The sequence below is a fragment of the Vombatus ursinus genome, unplaced genomic scaffold (assembly GCF_900497805.2).
Source record: "Vombatus ursinus unplaced genomic scaffold, bare-nosed wombat genome assembly UNPS02005286.1, whole genome shotgun sequence".
NCBI lineage: Eukaryota > Metazoa > Chordata > Mammalia > Diprotodontia > Vombatidae > Vombatus > Vombatus ursinus.
The window spans coordinates 6787173-6802578 of NW_020945064.1; the positions used below are offsets into that span (position 1 = coordinate 6787173).

The 15406-nt window shown below is 49.9% G+C and overlaps 1 protein-coding gene across 2 annotated transcripts in view; it reads left to right on the forward strand.

Moving 5' to 3' along the window:
* The window catches only part of PIEZO1 (piezo type mechanosensitive ion channel component 1), a 169787-nt gene extending 154433 nt beyond the window's left edge, over nucleotides 1-15354 (forward strand). For both annotated transcript variants that reach the window (XM_027846483.1, XM_027846491.1), the window contains 14 exons: nucleotides 506-694; nucleotides 1006-1315; nucleotides 2349-2448; nucleotides 2768-2915; nucleotides 5398-5612; nucleotides 6090-6248; nucleotides 6651-6798; nucleotides 10376-10564; nucleotides 13216-13308; nucleotides 13436-13608; nucleotides 13693-13815; nucleotides 13891-13970; nucleotides 14212-14392; nucleotides 14652-15354. In XM_027846483.1, the coding sequence (XP_027702284.1) occupies nucleotides 506-694; nucleotides 1006-1315; nucleotides 2349-2448; nucleotides 2768-2915; nucleotides 5398-5612; nucleotides 6090-6248; nucleotides 6651-6798; nucleotides 10376-10564; nucleotides 13216-13308; nucleotides 13436-13608; nucleotides 13693-13815; nucleotides 13891-13970; nucleotides 14212-14392; nucleotides 14652-14901 (2358 nt within the window). In that variant the 3' untranslated portion in view covers nucleotides 14902-15354. The remainder of the gene's footprint in view (nucleotides 1-505; nucleotides 695-1005; nucleotides 1316-2348; nucleotides 2449-2767; nucleotides 2916-5397; nucleotides 5613-6089; nucleotides 6249-6650; nucleotides 6799-10375; nucleotides 10565-13215; nucleotides 13309-13435; nucleotides 13609-13692; nucleotides 13816-13890; nucleotides 13971-14211; nucleotides 14393-14651) is intronic.
* Nucleotides 15355-15406: the final 52 nt, after the last annotated feature.

A 15406-nucleotide genomic window follows, 5' to 3' on the forward strand; every position in this document is an offset into this window, starting at 1 on the left:
CCTTAGAACAGGGAATGTCAGAGCTGGGAAGGCAAAGGATTTTAGAAGAGAAAATGTCAGAGCTGGAAAGGGTCTTGAAACCTAGAATGTCAAACTTGGAGGAACTTTAGAGCCTAGAATGTCAGAGCTGGGAAGGACCTTAGAACAGAATGTCAGACTAAGGAGTGACCTTAGAACACAGAATATCAGAGCTGGAGGGCAAGGATCTTAGAAGAGAAAATATCAGAGCTGGAAGGGGCCTTAGAACCTAGGATGTCGAAGCTTGGAGGAAACTTAGAGCCTAGAATGTTGGAGAATGTCAGACTGGGAGGGATCTTAGAACCCAGAACGTCAGAGAGGCCCTCCGAGAGGTCAGTTAGCCCACACTCTCATGGTGCAGATGGGGGAGCTAAGTCAGAAGGCAGGGCAGAGTGGAGGTGAGAAGAGCTAGTCCCTGGCAGGTGGTGTGGCAGGGCGGCGTGGTGGTGGCCGTGGTGCCTGGAGCTCCCTCTCCTCTCCTGGGCAGGTGATGGTGGTGATCAAGTACCTGTTCCAGTTTGGCTTCTTCCCCTGGAACAGCTCCTCCGTGCTGCGGCGCTATGAGAACAAGCCCTACTTTGCACCAAGAATTCTGGGCCTGGAGAAGACTGACAGCTATATCAAGTATGACCTGGTCCAGCTCCTGGCCCTTTTCTTCCACCGGTCCCTGCTGCTGGTGAGCCTTGGCTCCAGGGTGGGGTGCAGGATCAAGGCTGGGGGGAGGGAGCAGGCAGGCAGGACCCTCCATCTCAGCCCCCTCACCTCTCCTTCGAGAAGAGTCTTGAGGTCAGGGGCCACTGTGCTCATGGGTTGGACAGGCCTTGACCCATGTGCTCAGTTTATGGGCCCAGGTCCAGAACATAAGGTGTAGAGGTCAGGGGTTAGGGCCCCGGCACAGTCTCTGGGAGCCTGTGGGTTTTAGTTACCTCGCCCGTCGTCCAAGGAGACGCCAAGGGCTCACTGTGGCCCTCCCTACTCCCTCCTCAGTGCTACGGTCTGTGGGACCATGAAGAGGACACATTTACCAAGGAGCAGGACCAAAACGAAGACCACATGAAGCAGGCATTGGAAGAGGAGGCCGGGCCAGAGCTGGTGACTCAGGATGAGGCGGGAAGAGGGCTCCAGGACCAGCCGGAGGCTCGGGATGGAGTCCAGGTTGAAGATGAAATCCAGGTTGAGGATGAGAGCCAGGCCGGAGCCCCAGCTCAGGCTGAAGGAGCCAAGGACACGAGGAGACTCGGCCTTCGGTTTAGAAGGAAGAAGAAGACCATAGAGGCCGCGGGGTCGGCGGCCATCGGTATCTCGATAACGCTTCCCCTTGACACTCGTACCCTCGCCGTCCCCAGGAGCATCCCTCCTAACCTCGCCAAGCACCATCCCATTTCCTACTGCATTAAAGCCTCCTGGCTTTGAATGCCAACTCTGAAACTCCCTACTTGGCTATCCCGAGGCGCATCATTTAATGTCTCTTGGCCTCAGTTTCTTCTGCTTTTAAAATGAGTGGTCTGGGGCAGCTAGGTGGTGCAGTAGATAGAGCGCCAGTCCTGGAGTCAGGAGGAGCTGAATTCAAATCTGGTCTCAGACACTTACTGGCTATGTGACCTTGGGCAAGTCACTTAACCCCATTGCCTACAAAAATAATTAAACAAGTAGAGTAAGTGGATTGGACTAGCTCAGGAGTTCTTAATTGGCAGTCTGGTGAAATTTAGAGATTCCTTCTCAAAACAATGTCTTTAAAGGCATAAAATCAAATACAGAAGATTATAAAGGAAAACAAAGTTTACTGTAAAGAAAGATATACATGATTTTCCATTCAGGTTCACAGAGGCTTCTGAAATCTGTGGTTCTAAGAACCTCTGGAACGCTAAGGCTAAGTCGATGATCCCGTGAATGTCTGGGGTGAATAGGGCATGGATTATCACCCCCATTTTATAGATGCAGAAACTGAGGCCTACAGAGGATGACTGCCTCGCTTAAGGATATAATAATGAGTCAGTAGCAGAAGCAAGACTGTGAGCCAGGTCTCCTGATGATGTGGGAAAGCCCTCTGGGCATCTCTGGCTGTCACTTCCTTCATCACAGGTTTCTTGCTTTGCTGAGCCCTGCTCCTCAGGCAGGAAGATAAGCCCCACAGGAGACACCCTCCCCTCCTTAGGCCCCTGGGACCCAGAGGAGCCAGGGCAGCTGGGGTGGTAATGCCTGAGGAGGTGAGCCGCCGGAGGCCTGCCCCCTGGCCGCAGGAAGGCCCAGGCCAGCAAATGACCCACCTCCCCACACCCCCAGCCCCAGGCCTGTCCCTGTCTGACACGCCTTCCTCCCTTGCCCTGCAGAGGAAGAAGAAAAACCAAAGGAAAGAAAAGAGAAGAGGATGAGCTGTCCCCAGAAGATGAAGGCCATGGAACTCAGGATCAGGAGCTTCTTCAAGACTATGTATGTACCCCCAGTTTTGCCCCCCGGGCCCTGCCCAGGACTGGGCTGAAGCCACCAAATGCCATCATCTCCAGACTTTGAGAGGGTGGCACAGAGGGGCTGCTTGATCTGGGAGGGACAAAGAGATTGGTGCTGATGGCGGCCCAAGAACCGCCATCACCCACCAGCCAGCGCAAAGGCATAGAGGTCGGAAATCATACCTCGAGGTCTGTTTCCTGGCCTGGGGCTGGTGTCCCTGTCCCTTCATTGTAGTGATGGGGAAAAGGGGTGCCTTCAAGACCCAGCTACTAGGTCCTGAGGTGCCACCCCTCCACAACAGGGTGCAGAATATATACCAGCCCATACGTCATTTCTTCTGGGACATCCTCCATACTCAGTACCGAGCAGCCACCGATGTCTACGCCCTCATGTTCCTGGCAGATGTTGTTGACTTCATCATCATTGTCTTTGGCTTTTGGGCCTTCGGGGTAAGAAATGCCCTCCTTTTCCCACTCCTTTTAGTTTACCTGTCATTCAATGATGGGTTAGAGAATCTTGTCCAGCATTAATTCAAGATTTTGGTTTCTCCCACATACCCTGTTCATGCTCACTGGTATAGGGAATGGAGAAAAGTGGGAAATACAGCCCCTATCCACATGAGGCTTCCAGTTTAGTTAGGGAGATAGGCTGCCCAGAGCAGTATTCCCATGACCAGATGCCCCAGGGACACTCCCTCCCACCCAGACCTGCCATCTTCCTTCATCCCTATTTCCTGGCCAAAAATCAGTCAGGTTGTGTACCTACTGTAATAGGAATAGTAGCTCATACTTTCCAGATTACTAAGTAGTATGAAAAAGAAGGTGGTGAAAAGGATTATCCCCATTTACACATGAGGAAACTGCACATCTTAGGACTTCAAGATCAATACTCTATGAATGAATGCATGCATACATGAATGAATGAATGAATGAATGAATGAATGAATGAATGAGTGAATGAATAAGTATTTGCTAAGCCTTACCATGTGATAAGCACTGAGGACACCTATGTGAGACAGTTCCTGCCCTCAAGCTGCTTACAAGGGAGACAATCCATGTGGGGGAGTGGGGACCAGAGAAGGCAGTCACAAGGGTGGTGAATGAAGCCAATTGTCCTGTCTTTTCCTGTCTACTGTCCTGTCCAGTAGCAATTGCAGTATGTTGATTAATTAGTCAAAAGTAAAGATCAGAGGTGTGGGTGGAGGAGGTGCAAGGCTGATGGCAGGATGCCTGCTCTAGGGAGGCCCTGGTTACCTGGTAGATGGCTGGATCTGGGGCCCCTGGATATGGTGGGTTACCACCAATCAAGATGGCCCTGCTTCAGGAGAGAGTGAGGACTGGGGTGGGAAGTGGGGAAAGGGATGGAGATGGCCTTCAGTGGTCTGATCCCCAGGACACTGCTCCAGCTGGCTGCTGCCTCTCGGATGAATGCCAAGCGTGGGAAGGAATTGGCACCAGGTCCTGGTGGCACAAAGAGCTTGGGGGCAGAGGGTTTCCCAGACCACCTCAGCCCACACTCATCTCTCCCTCTTCTAGACCCTTCCAGCCCTTAATGTAATCTAGAACCTCTTCCCTTCCTCTAACCCTGCCTCCCTCCTTCTTTTACTCACATATTTCTTACACTGTATGTAAGGCACCATGGGCACTTCCACACGCACTGTCTGTCTAACTTTCTTCTCCGGTTGTTTAAGGTATCAGTCTTCCTTCCACAATCAGGCTGAAGCTCTCTACACTCAGCGACTAGATGTGACCTGGAGCAAATACATCACTTCTCTCTGGGTCACAGTTTTCTGATCTCCATGGAGGGTAGAACACTGGACTTGGAGTCAGAAGGTCCTGGGTTCAAATTCCTTCACTAATAGCTGAGTGCCTGTCAGGAGCCATAGCAAAATTGATATAATAATATATATTACATAATAAATATACAGTATAGAATATTACATTATTATAGTATATTATTTTATATAGTATATTATTATATAGAATTATATATTATATAATATATTATGCTATATACTATATAATATAGTAACAATAAGACTTCGAGTGCCTGTCTTGGATGGTTGTTATTGAGGATTAGAAGAGAGAATAATCTGTGGACAGCGCCTTGAAGTTGTTACTTCCGTATGTGAGGTTGTAGGGCTGAAATCTGAGGCTACAAAGACAAAAATGAAAAACAATCTCTGCCCTCAATCTTTCACTTTATTTCTATGTCTAACATGTAAATAATAGCTAGGGATAATAGTTAACATTTATATAGCCATTAAATCACTCCATCCTCACAACAATGATGGGGAGGGAGGTGTTGTCATCTCTGTTTTACAGATGAGGAAACTGAGGCAAACAGAAGTTAAGTGACTTGCCCAGGGTCACACACGGAGTAAGAGTCTGAGGCAGGATTTGAACTTGGGTCTCTAAATCCAGCATTCTAACCACTGTGCCATCAGCTGCCTCTGTATGACAAATATTATCATCTCTATTTCACAGAGAGGGGGGAAACAGAGGTTCAGGGAAAACAGTGACTTGCCTATGGTCAAAAGTGGGATTTGAACTCAGATCTCTTCTGACTCCAATCCTTTCTACTATTCCCTTCATGCTCTGAAATTCTATAGTTCTATGATTCTTTTCCACAGTGTCTAGGATTGGGCACGCAGTAGGGGTTCACTAAATGCTTTTGGTTGATCAGAACTATATAAGACAGGGATCCCTTGAGTCTCATGAGAGTCCTGTCCATTTTCTGGAGCTAAAAGAACGCTGGGCTAGGAATCAACAGACCTGAGTTCTAGACTCAACTCCATTGCTAGCTGTCTACATGACCTTACACAAGTCACTTTCCTTCTCTGACTCAGTTTCCTTATCTGTTAAAGGGAGAGGGATGGGCTCAGTTGTATCCAAGGCCTTCTCGATTCTAACGTCTTCTTCACCCTCCCAGAAACACTCGGCGGCCACGGACATCACCTCCTCCCTGTCGGATGACCAGGTGCCCGAGGCCTTCCTCGTCATGTTACTCATCCAGTTTGCTACGATGGTCATCGACCGGGCCCTGTACCTGCGTAAGACTGTGCTGGGAAAGCTCATCTTCCAGGTCATCCTCGTGTTTGGAATCCATCTCTGGATGTTCTTCATCCTGCCTGCTGTCACTGAGAGGTGGGCGCAGGGTGGGAGGGGGGGTGTGGTGGCCCTGACTTGGGGAGGGCTGGGAAGGATACCCTCTTTGACCATTAAGCAGGCTTTCGACACGGAAGCCTAGTGTGTGTGTTGGGGGGAACCGGAAGGCTGAATAATCTTCCCCCAAGGCATGCCCACGAACACATAGAGACCAGGGGTCCACGCCTTTGATGGAGAGTAAAGAGGGGATTTGTGCAGAGGGGCTCACGCAGAGGCTCCTGGCCAATGGGCCAAAGCCAACATGGCTACAGGCAGCAAGAGGCAGCTGCTAATCCCAAAGTTCTGGCTACATCTAACTGGAAGATTTGGGGGTCCTTTCTGGCTGAAATCTGAGTCCCTGTTGCCTGGAGTGATGGGGAGCAGGTCTCAACACCTGTGTAGCTGGGGATGCCCTTAGGCAAAGCTCCATGGAGCCCACGGACTTGACTTTGGGGGACCACCTTCCCCTCCCCACAGGATGTTCAGCCAGAATGCTGTGGCCCAGCTGTGGTACTTTGTAAAGTGCATCTACTTTGCCCTGTCAGCATACCAGATACGTTGTGGGTACCCTACCCGCATCCTGGGCAACTTCCTCACCAAGAAATATAATCACCTCAACCTCTTCCTGTTCCAGGGGTAAGCTCCGGGTCTATCCCCTCAGTCCCCAGAGCAGTTACTCTCAGGTACTTCAAAGTCAGCTTCAACCAAGGGGTTATCCAGGTCTTAACCCCGTGTTCGAGTCACAGAATTAGGAAATACAACCTCTCATCACTGGGACCTACCTTTGAGCTTTTCCCTGGCAGCTCAGTCATAGAACATCATGGGAAGCTGAACCTGAAAGGGCCCTCAGGGATCATGGAGGCTAAGCCCTTTCCATTTTACGGATAAGGAAACTGAGGCCCAGAGAAAGGAAGCAATCCCAGCCAGAGGGTGGAGATCCCGGAGTCATCCAAAATGCCCCTCCTCTAATCAACAGAGGTGATTGGGGGGGGGGGCAGGGCCAGAGGTTAACACATGAATCCTTTTGTCTGGGAGCAGATTCCGGCTGGTGCCATTCTTGGTAGAGCTGCGCGCTGTGATGGACTGGGTGTGGACGGATACTACATTATCCCTGTCCAACTGGATGTGTGTGGAGGACATCTATGCCAACATCTTCATCATCAAGTGTAGTCGAGAGACAGAGAAGGTAGCCTGAGCTCGTGCAGGGTTAGCAGAGAGAAGGAGAGGGGAGGGAGGGAAGGGGAATGACGGACAGACGGATACATGGACGGATGAGTGATTAGATGGAGGAATGGCTGGAAGATAGATGGATGAATAAATGGATGGAGGAATGGATGGAAGATAGAAGGATGAATAAATGGATGGGTAGATGGATGGATGGATGGAAGATAGATGGATGAATAAATGGATGGGTGGATGGATGGAAGATAGATGGATGAATAAATGGATGGATAGATGGATAGAAGATAGATGGATGAATAAATGGATGGATGGATGGAAGATGGATGAATAAATGGATGGGTGGATGGATGGAAGATAGATGGATGAATAAATGGATGGATGGATGCATGGATGGATGGATAGATAACTGGAGAAAGGTGAGTGGTTAGATAGGCAGTCAATAAATATTTACTAAGCACCTACTATATGCCAGGCACTGTACTAAGCTTTGGGAATACAAAGAAAGGTAAAAAAGATAATCCCTCCTTTCAAGGAGTTACAGTTTAATGGGTGAGAAACATGAAAACTACTATGTACAGACAAGCTATATACAGGATAAAGTGGAAACAATCAACTGAAGGAAGGCACTAGAATTCATGAGGATTGAAAAAAGCTTTCTGTAGAAGGGGGAATTTTAATTGGGACTTAAAGGAGGCCAGAAAGCAGAGATGAGAAGGGAGAGTATTCCAGGGCATGGGGAAGAGCCAGTGGAAATGGCAAGAGTTTAGAGCTGGAGTGTCTTGTGGCAGGGATGACAAGGGGGCCAGTGTCACTGGATTACAAAGCATGTGGTGGTGATGGAGGTGGGATTGAGGTGTAAGGTGAAAGAAAATTGGAAAGGTAGGGAAGTTATGAATGACCAATAGATTTTATATTTGATCCTGGAGGTGACTCAGAGCCACTAGCATTTGTTGAATATGGGTGGGTGGGATGTAAGGGGTAAGGCATGGTTAGAACTGAGCTTTAGGGAGATCATTTTGATAGCTGAGTAGAGGATGGGTTGGAGGGAGAGAGAGACTTGAGGCTTGCAGACCTACCAGCAGCTTTTTCAATAGTCCAGGCATGAGGGGATGAGGGTCTCCACCAGAGTGGGGACAGTGTTAGAGGACAGAAGGGGGCATAAAATCAATCAGCCTTGGTAACAGCTTGGATCTGGGGGGTGAGAAAGAGTGAAAAGTCAAGGATGTCATCCATGTTGTAAGCCTTGGTGCCCTCAACATCGGGCGATTAGGGCAGTTATAGGGAAATTTAGAAGAGGGGAGGGCTTTGGGGGAAAGATGAGTCCAATTTTAGACTTGTTGTATTTAAGAAGATGTCTACAGGACAGCCACTTCAAGATGTCCAATAGGCAGCTGAAGATGTGAGACTGAAGGTCAGCAGAGAGGTTAGGACTGCAGAAGCAGATTTGAGAATCATCAGCATAGAGATGATAAATGAGTCCATGGAAGCGGATGAGATCACCAAGGAACATAGTATAGAGGGAGAAGAAAAGAAGACACCCACAGTCAGTGGACACGACCTGGGTGAAGATCTAGCAACGGCAAATGAGGAGTGAGCAGTGTCAGGAAAAGAGAAGAGTGATCTATAGTGTCAAAGGCTGTGAAGTGGTCAAGGAGGATGAGAATTGAGAAAAGGCTATTAGATTGAGCAATTGTGAGATCGTTAGTGACTTTGGAGAGAGCAGTTGGAGTTGAAGGATAAACCTGGAAACCACACCATACAGTGTTAAAAAGAGAGTGAGAGAAAGGTAAGTGGAGGTACATAGTGTAGACAGCCTTCTCCAGAAGTTAAATTCCAAAAGGGAGGAGAGGGGATGACAGCCAACAGAAATGGGCGGATCAAGTTGGGGGGGATGTGTGGATTGGGGAGTCATGGTCATAATGGTAGGCACCAGGGACGCAGCTGGTAGACAAGGAGAGTTTGAAGACAAGGAGTGGAGATGATAGAGGGAGTGATCTGCCAGAGACGACGGGATGGAATGGGATCATTTGTGCACAGAGAAAGGTTGGCCTTGGCCCACCTCATCGTGTGAGAAAGGGACGAATTCATGGCACAGAGTGGCAGAAGGTCATTTCATCCCTGGTAGATGCTCGCACCTACCATTGTAAGGAAGAGGGGACTCAATTTTTTCAGAGATATATGATGTAAGGTTCTTAGCTGGGAAGGTGGGAGGAGGGGAAGGCACGGCAGGTTTGAGGATGGATGAAAAAGATCTGGAAAAGCAGCTGGAGTGAGTAGGACAGTGAGTCAATTAGGGAGGTGTGAAAGATTGCCTTGCTGTGGCTGTGATTATGTAACTTCCACTTGCAGTGGAGCCAATCAGCATGGTGTCAGGATTTTCTCCAGTTTTGTTTAGTACCAAGTGAGTAGGAGGGAAGGAGGTGGCTGGTGGGGGCAATCCCAGGCTGAGGCTTGGCAGAGCAAGATTGGTGACAGGCTAGGGGGCAAGGGATTTACTGTAGGGTTAAGCCAGTTCACTAAGGGGCCAAGATGGACAATGGAGGAGAGTGTAGCTGGGGCAGGAATAATGGCCTGGGAAAGAACTAAGGAGCTCAGGATTGGACATCATGGGAAGGATGAAGCACAGCGTTTGGTGTCGTCATGCAGACGGAGACGTGGAATAACCACACGTCATGATCAGGTAAGGGAATATCAGAGTTCATGAACACGGAAGTGGATGTGGCAAGATCAAGGGCAGGACCATTTTTGTCTGTAGGTGAGGAATAAGTCATTGGAAGTGAGCAAATTGAGGAACTGAGAGATAAGGATGTTTGAGGGAGCACCAATAAGTCTCCTAGTACGACAGCAGGAGTTAATAAGGAGAGAAAGACTGTGAGCCAAGCACTAAATTCATTGAGGAAAAAAAAGGAGTATCCTAGAAATCATTTGACAATGGCTACCAGATTTTTGATTGAGTGAAACTCAAAAGAGAAGTTATTGAGTGATGGTGTTAGAAAGGGGAGCCTGGAAGTGTCATTGAGGAGAAAGGGGTATTCCACCTCCTCTACCTCGACCTGTAAGTCTGGGGGGAATGAGTGGAAGTACAGTGCTAGAAAGGGTGGTCCAGGAGGCTCAGTCATCAGGAGGGAGCCATAAGATAGAAGGGAGTAGGAAAGAAAAAGATTTAGGACGGAAGCAAGTTTGTTACCTACCAAGCGAGTATTCTAGAGAGCCCAGTAGAGGAGAAGGAAGGGAATAAGCATTTATATGGTGCCTACTATATGCTAGGCACTGTGGCCCAGTAGAGGGGAAATAATACTTGTTCCATAGATAACATACCTAAGGCTTCAGAGGAAGATCAAAACAGGCCTTGACTGACAAGTTAAGGATTTTGGACTATCCATTTGGTAGACCGTGGTAATTCATTCATGTTTTTTTTGGCAGGAATAACACCACCAAATCACAAAGAATGCCATTTCTGTCCCCATGCCCTCAGCTCTTGTTTTAATTATAGCCTCTTAGCCTTGACCTCTGTCCTGTGGAGTATGTGGGCTCCCCATGTCAAGAATACTCATCTGCCCCATTTCTCCATCTGACTCTAGAAATACCCACAGCCCAAAGGGCAGAAGAAAAAGAAGATCGTCAAGTATGGTATGGGGGGACTCATCATCCTCTTCCTCATTGCCATCATCTGGTTCCCACTGCTTTTTATGTCGCTAGTACGCTCTGTGGTCGGTGTGGTCAATCACCCCATTGATGTCACTGTCACCCTCAAGCTTGGTGGCTATGAGGTAAGAAGCCTGGGGATCTCTCCAAGGATCCTTGCCCTCTGCTTATTCCTACATTAGAGGGAACCAGGCCCCCCTAAGTCTGCCTGAGAACAGAACTTATCATGCAGAATTACCTAGTGACCGTTCAATGGGAAAGATATGGAAAGATAAGCAGGGATGGACAAAAGTTGCCCTCAGAGTCGATGGTTTGGGGCAGGGCAGTATAGTGAAAAGTACATATTGGGGGTCAAGAAACCTTTGCTACTATCTTCATGACCTTGGGCATGTCATTTCTCCTGGCTGGGCCTCAGTTCCCTCATCTGTAAAACAAAGAGGTTGAACTTCCCACCTAAAAACTCATTGTACCTATGCTCCAATTCTGGTTCATTACTAGCTATGTGATCTTAGCCAACTTCCTCTCTGGAACTTGGTGACCCCATTTGTCAAACTGGGAGTAGTGTACACAGGATTGTTATGACTGATTCAGTCATGGATACTTTTATTCATTCATTCATGCACACATGCAGTAGAAATATATTAAGCACCTAGTTTCTGCAGAGCACTGTGATGGGTGCTGGGGGAAGTACAAAGACCATCAGATATAGTCTTTGCCTTCACGGAGTTTCCAGTCTCGTAAAGGGATAAGACATAAATAGTTATTACATATTAGTAGTGCCTTGGAGAATTGCTTAAAAAAAAAAGTGAAATCTGAGTTTCAGGTCTTTACTATGAGTGAAGCCACCTTGGATTGGTGGCATTCAAATTGGGCAGGAATTCAACAGGCGAGAGAGGGAGGGCCATCCCAGGATAGGGCAGGGAAGTGCAGGCTGTGTTTGAGAATAGGTCCATTTGGCATGACCATGGGATCAGATTTAGAGCTGCAAGGGACCTTAGAATCCATCAAATCCAATCACCTTTATTTTACACATGAGGAAACTGAGGCACAGAGTGGTTAAGTGACTTGCCTAGGGTCACACAGCTGGTAAAGTATTTGAGACTGGATTCAAACTTAGGGCTTTCTGACTCCAAGTCCAGAGCTCTATCCATGATGCCACCTGGATGCTGCTCTGTGGATGAAAATAATGAGATACAAGGTGGAATGGAACCAGATGGTAAAGGCCTTTGAATGGCCAGGCAAAGATCTTTGAACTTAGTAGGATAAAAGGAACCAGTGGAGATGCCCTCAACAGTGTCTCTGAAGTCTAAGCTTTAACTTAAAACTAGCCTAAGACCTCTAGGACACTCTATCACCCTCTCAGGTATGCTTTAGAAGCAATTTATGTGAGGGCTTGATGAGTGAGGGGGTTGAGAGGAGAGATGGGAAGATGTGCTCAAAGGCTACTGCTGTAGTGCAGATGGATGGGTAATGAAGGACCAACAACAGACTGGTGCCAGAGTGAGCTAGACAAGGGAGAGATGCCACATAGCAGAAATGAACAGGAGTTGGCCACCGCTTTGTTATGGCAGATGAAGGAAAGGGTAGAGACCAAGACGGCCCCAGGGGAAATTGGGTGAAGTATGGCGCTGCTGACAGAGATGGTGGGGTCAGGAGAACCAGGTTTGGGGAGAAGGAAAAGCAGCTCAGTTCTGGATGTGTTGATTTGTAATTGCTGGTGAGATATCCAGGTGGAAATGCCCTGTATGCCGTGTAGGCAGCAGGAGTTGGGGGTTCACAGCTATAGATCTAAGAATCACCTGGACTGCATGAACATAGGTGGTAGCTGAAGCCATATGAGTCAATGAGATTGGAGCAAAGTGGAGTAAGAGGGAGAAATAACAGTGAGTGAAAGGAGAAGGGCTTACAAGGATGACAAGCAGATTTAATAAGTTAGAGTTTACATAGGACTTTGATGTTTATAAAGCACACACACACACACACGCATGCACGCACACATACACACATATATAAAATTTCATTTAATCCTTACAATCCTGTGAGGTAGGTGCAGTTATTATCTCAGTTTTACAGGTGGGGAAACTGAGACTGAAAAATGTTAAGTGGCTTGGCCAGTGTCACATAGCTAGTGTCCAGCAGTCTAGCCACTGTGTTACCAAGCCATCAATAGTGTGAATGGAAGAGATAGAAGGTCGTGATTGGGAGAGTTCAATTCCAACATTTAGGGACCTGGAGGTAGTGTAATAATCAAGAGATGGTAAGGTCTAGAGTATGACCATGACGGCGCTTGGCTGAAATGTGGTGGAGGTTGTTGGGTTTGGGGGAAATGGAGAAATCGAGGTTGTTGTAGAGACTGTCTATACAAATATTAGAATGCCTGGAGATGGTGGCCATGATGGAGATGACATAGGGTAGGGGAATAAGACGACAGATCAGGAGCCAGGTACTGAGGTCAACGGTTTGAGAGCGGAGCACTAAGTGATAGAAAGAGAAGGTATAAATGACATTGTGTAATGGAAAGGTCCTCAAGGTGGTAGAAAAAGGATCTGGCAATGGGACTGGGGGACAGAGAACCTGCTGACACCTCCCCCTCGCTTGTGGAGAGTGGTCTGAGCACAGCCAGGGTCCTCCTCAGTTGAGAAGAGGGAAAGGAATGTTGCTTGTAGGAGGTGGGGGTTGAGGGGAGAGATGGCATCCTGCAGAGGGAGCTAGAACTAGGGGTGGAGGGGGACGACTCCCAAGACTGAACCAACTCTCCCACCACCCCACCCCCCAGCCCTTGTTTACCATGAGTGCACAGCAGCAATCCATCGTGCCTTTCACACCTGACACCTACGAAAAGCTGACCAGGAAATTTGACCCTTTTCCGGTAAGCTGCCCTGCCCCCTGGAGTGACGTGTGGGTAGGGGTGGTCAGATGGGAAAGGGGGGACCAGAGGGGCACAAGGGGCTGGGGGCGGGCCAGCTGACCCTGTACTCCCTTCCACTCCAACACAGCTGGCCATGCAGTTCATTAGCCAGTACAGCTATGAGGACATTGTCACGGCACAAATCGAGGGCAGTTCAGGGGCCCTGTGGCGCATCAGCCCCCCAAGTAGGGAACAGATGAAAAAAGAGCTATACAACGGCACGTCCGACATCACCCTTCGGTTCACCTGGAACTTTCAGAGGTCTGGGGGCTCACGAAGGGGTGAGGGGCTGGGCTGGGGGCTGTCTGCCTCTCCCCCAGCACTCACTCTCACCTGTGCCTGCAGAGACCTGGCCAAGGGAGGCACTGTGGAATATACCAACGACAAACACACGATGGACCTCACCCCCAACAGCACGGAGCGGAGACAGCTAGCCAGCCTGCTGGAGGGAACCACAAACCAGGCTGTGTAAGTGGCAGCCCCTGCACCCGCTCCAGGGAGGGGAGAGGGCACCACCCCAACTCCATCACTCTGACTTTGTAGGGTCATCCCGAACCTCTTCCCCAAATACATCCGTGCCCCCAACGGTCCTGAGGCCAACCCAGTCAAGCAGCTACAACCAGGTGAGTGCAGCAGGCAGTCAGTGGGGTGGGGAAAAGAGAAGGGCCAGGGTGGTTGTTTCCCTTCTCGTGACTGGCCAAGAGTCTGCACAGGGCATCCCGATGGGCCCATCTCTGAGTCCGTGGACAGTGCCAAGACACCCACCGTGTTCTGGGGCGGAGGGAAGAAGGCGCGCATACCCCGGCTCCCAAAGCCCAGGGGTCTGCATAAAGCATCCCTCAAGCTTCTGTATCTATTCTCCAGAAGAGGAAAAAGACTACTTGGGGGTGAACCTGTCCCTGCAACGGAATGGGGTGAAAGACCGTTCCCTCGAGTGGTGGGTGATCACCATCCAAGACTGTCAGCCAGACTGCAATATCCTGCCCATGGTCATATTCAGCGACAAGGTCAGCCCCCCTAGCCTGGGCTTCCTGGCCGGATACGGGTGAGTGCTGCAGCGTCCGAGGGTCTGTGTGGGAAGGGGTGGGCGAGGGCACCGTCCTGGGACTCCCCTCTCCTCTGAAGCTCGAGAGACAGGAGGTGGGCTACTCTGTCAGGCCCCCCCCCCAGTTAAGGAGCAGACCCCAAACCTCTAGGTCCCCACCTTCTCTCCTCCCAGCCCACTCTGGCCTCTACCCTGGCCCCCCTGCTGGGTGGTTGCTAGAGCACCCTGCCAGGCCCTGACTGCGTTCCCCCTCCGGCAGAATCATGGGGCTGTACGTATCCATCGTGCTGGTGATTGGCAAGTTTGTTCGCGGTTTCTTCAGTGAGATCTCGCACTCCATCATGTTCGAGGAGCTGCCTTGTGTAGACCGCATCCTGAAGCTCTGCCAGGACATCTTCCTGGTGCGGGAGACCCGGGAGCTGGAGCTGGAGGAAGAGCTGTATGCCAAACTCATCTTCCTCTATCGCTCCCCGGAGACCATGATCAAGTGGACCCGGGAAAAGGACTAGGAACCACGTGAGTCTTCTCCCCATCGAGAGGCGCCCGGCCCAGGAGGCACCCTGCCTCCCGGAGGGCTGCTGCTAGCCTGCCCCAGCCTCCCCACCAAGCCTCAGGAGCACACAGCGGGTGCTGATACCGCCTAGCCACAAGGCTGCAACCTGCACCTGAGGATGTTCCCCAGACCACGGCCACCAAAGTCTACCGACTTTTGGACCGGAGGCACGGCCGCCTCGCCCTGGGGGACGAGGGCTCTCCTCCTGGTCTGCCCACATCTAGCCTTGGCGCCCGCCAGCTCCCACATGGCCTGGCCTCCAGCGTGAGGGTAGAGCCATGAGTCTGACCGAAGGAGCCAGCCACGCCAGGGGGGAGGGACCTGGGTCTCCCAGATGTACTGTAGAGTTTTCTAATGAAAAATGATTTATTTATACAGACGGACAATTAAATGGCAAGTTGTGGCCTCACCTCTCCTAGCTTGTCTCCTTCACTCTCTTACCTCACATCCCGCCCCCCATC